This window comes from Oscarella lobularis, chromosome 15 (genome assembly GCF_947507565.1).
Source record: "Oscarella lobularis chromosome 15, ooOscLobu1.1, whole genome shotgun sequence".
Lineage (NCBI taxonomy): Eukaryota > Metazoa > Porifera > Homoscleromorpha > Homosclerophorida > Oscarellidae > Oscarella > Oscarella lobularis.
In genome coordinates, this window is record NC_089189.1 from 1,750,212 (window position 1) to 1,752,923 (window position 2,712).

At 45.2% G+C, this 2,712-nt stretch overlaps 1 protein-coding gene across 1 annotated transcript in view; it reads left to right on the forward strand.

The window, feature by feature from the left end:
• Nucleotides 1-1,168, forward strand: part of LOC136196115 (uncharacterized) — a 10,382-nt gene extending 9,214 nt beyond the window's left edge. The window contains exons 30-33 of the mRNA XM_065985622.1: nt 136-441; nt 507-617; nt 695-848; nt 905-1,168. Coding sequence (XP_065841694.1) covers nt 136-441; nt 507-617; nt 695-848; nt 905-1,085 — 752 coding nt within the window. The 3' untranslated portion in view covers nt 1,086-1,168. The remainder of the gene's footprint in view (nt 1-135; nt 442-506; nt 618-694; nt 849-904) is intronic.
• Nucleotides 1,169-2,712: the final 1,544 nt, after the last annotated feature.

Genomic DNA, 2,712 nt, shown 5'->3' on the forward strand with positions numbered 1-2,712 from the left:
TTGCTATCTGGCGTTAGATACCGTAACTGTATACTCTCGACAAACAAACGCTTGACATGTGTCGTCTAACGATTGGCCGACCCAAAATTAATTGTTTTATTATGCAACGTAATTCTCTTTTTTATATCATTTCAGCTCCCACTGGATCTCCTACCATTACTGACCTTGTATTGGTTTCGGACACATCTGCCGTTGTCTACTGGACTCCTCCGCCGCAACCCGAGCGCCAGGGAATTATAGCCGGATACATATTGAAGCTGTCGAACGCCGGCGAATCGGATTCGGAGAGCGCGAGTATTACATACGAGCATTCGATTTCCGCTGATCGACGAGAGTATTCCGTGTACGACCTCGAAGAGGGAAAAGAGTACGTGGCGACGATTTCAGCTGCCACGGTTGCCGGAAGAGGTCCGCAGAGTCAGCCAACGAATTTTTCAGCCAGTATGATGAAGCGCCTGCATGTTCCTCGCGGCTGAAATTTCGTGAGTGTTTGTATACGTGTTTAGCTCTTTTGAAGTGCAGCGCTCCTTGCGAGTCTGGCGACTGCTACGTAACCGTTACGAAGAAAGAGACGTGCTACTGCACTTCGGCGAAGAGTTCAGGCAACTGCGTTTACGGTAAGACGGCAATGTTGAGTAGGAAAAGTTCTAGAACTACTTTCCTTCTACTGTTCGCGTCTATTTTCGATTTCTAGATGAAACCGTTATTGCCACGTTGGAAAATTCCAAAGGCAAGGAGGGGGTCAACGTTCTCATTATTTACGTTGCCGTCGGAGCGGGAGTTGGGCTCATCATACTTGTACTTATCGTCATTCTGTGCAGATGCTGGTGCATAGCGAAGGAGAGCCGGTAAGCGAAATATTTCATACTCTATGTGCAACTCTCTAACATTTGACGATCCAAAGATTTCGGCCGTCATCAGATAAAGCGTCCATATTTGATCATCAAGAGAAGCCGTCAATCGGCATAGGTGTCCCCATGTCGACGGTGACGCAAAATCCCATGTTTGATAATCCGGTGTATGACGATCTGGATGCCGTCACGCCTCTCGCCAAGACGGAAGACGAAGCTTCGGCAGTCTTCTAGACGTGACTATTTCTCGTTATTGTACCGTGCCTTCATCTGTTTCTTTTCGTTTTAGTCTGTCAAAAAGCTGATTAGTCGTTTTAGTCTGTCAAAACGCTGATTAGTTAATTGATGTCGACGAAGGTGAGCTATTGATAGTGACAATGTTTCTTTGTCTTGAAGTGAAATCGTTTCGCTTTCTCGCACAAAGAAATATTGTATAACAGGACAAAAATTTGGTGTCTTATAATCGACGTTGCTTTCTTCAGTTAGGTAACTTAGGTTGAGGCTCCGGTTTGTTTTTACGAGGTGTCAAAATAGATTGTCCTGTATATGTCTACAATCCAGCAGTAGTCTATATACCGGTAGCGGTAACTTGATTTTTAGTGCTTCACTTGAACCATAGATATTAAAGGAACAATTAACTGTAGACGACATGCTAAGCTAATGAATGGAAGTGCTTTTCCCTAACAGATTCACGTGATATGTGACGTCTTTCTCCTACATGACGTTTTTGTCCGGGTTTGTCGTTCCACGTGATAGAAAGCGAAAGTTGTCCGAAACTCCTCTGTGACAGTAGCTACGCTCTTCGCCCCGACCATGAGCAGCAGGAAATTGCTTTGTCAATCTGTCGAAGGCGACTGCGAAGGTCGTAGTCTTCGCTTTCTTGTGCACTCACGCCAGGGGTGAGCAACGCGCACTTCCTCTCGCGTGATTTTCCTTTTCTAAGGAGTTTCGTGGATGTTCGAAAGTGATAGCCAAATTTCGTCGATATAAACTCGACGTACGTACATAGATATCTAGTTTGCATCGCGAGTCCCCTTTACGCGATTAAGCCTAATAATTAGGTGGTAGTATCAGAAGCTTGCATCCGCACTTGCTATATGCCCTATGTCATGACTTCTCTCTAGGAGGTTCTGTGGCGCTCGATCGTGTGGTCGCCTAGCGACGAGTCGAACTCGGCACGCCCCCATTGACTTTTCTGTCACCATGGATACTCGCCTATCACTAGGGTTTAGTCGGTTATATATCTTTAATTAATAGCCGTAATTTCATCGACGTTTAGGGTTTTTCTTTCGTTTTTATCGAAGAAGCAAGCGTTTCTTGCTTGTTGCGATAGGAACGACAGAATTTTTTGTACGAGCGCTCATTGCATGTCCATGTGCAGCCAACGGTGCAACGAGCAAACGGACCTATGAGTAAGTGTTGCATGCAGCGAGGAGAAAGCGCAAGTCGAGTTAGATTCCGGCCTACTTCCGTTCTGGCTATAGTGCATCTAGTAACGTAGTTCTTTTCATATAGTTAGACGAAAGTTCTTCGATTTGAGGCCGCCAGATGGAAAGTTTCTCGAGCGCTCTTCTTTTCTTGAGCCTATCGCGCCATGCAGTTGTAGGCATTTTATTGATTCCTCCTCTCGGGGCCACTATAGCTCTAGACGAAAGTTCTACTTATTCGCCTAACTGGCATGTTTAAACGACTAGCTCAGACAATTTTAGGCGGACAGACTATTGAAACAAACAGATGTACCGAGTTTCAGCCAAAACCGTCTCGCATCACATCAGTTCTATAGGAAATTTGCTGGGTTTTCAATTTGGTATCATTATCAACTTTCTTACTTTGTGACAGCCAGATTCCTTCCAGCGTTCGA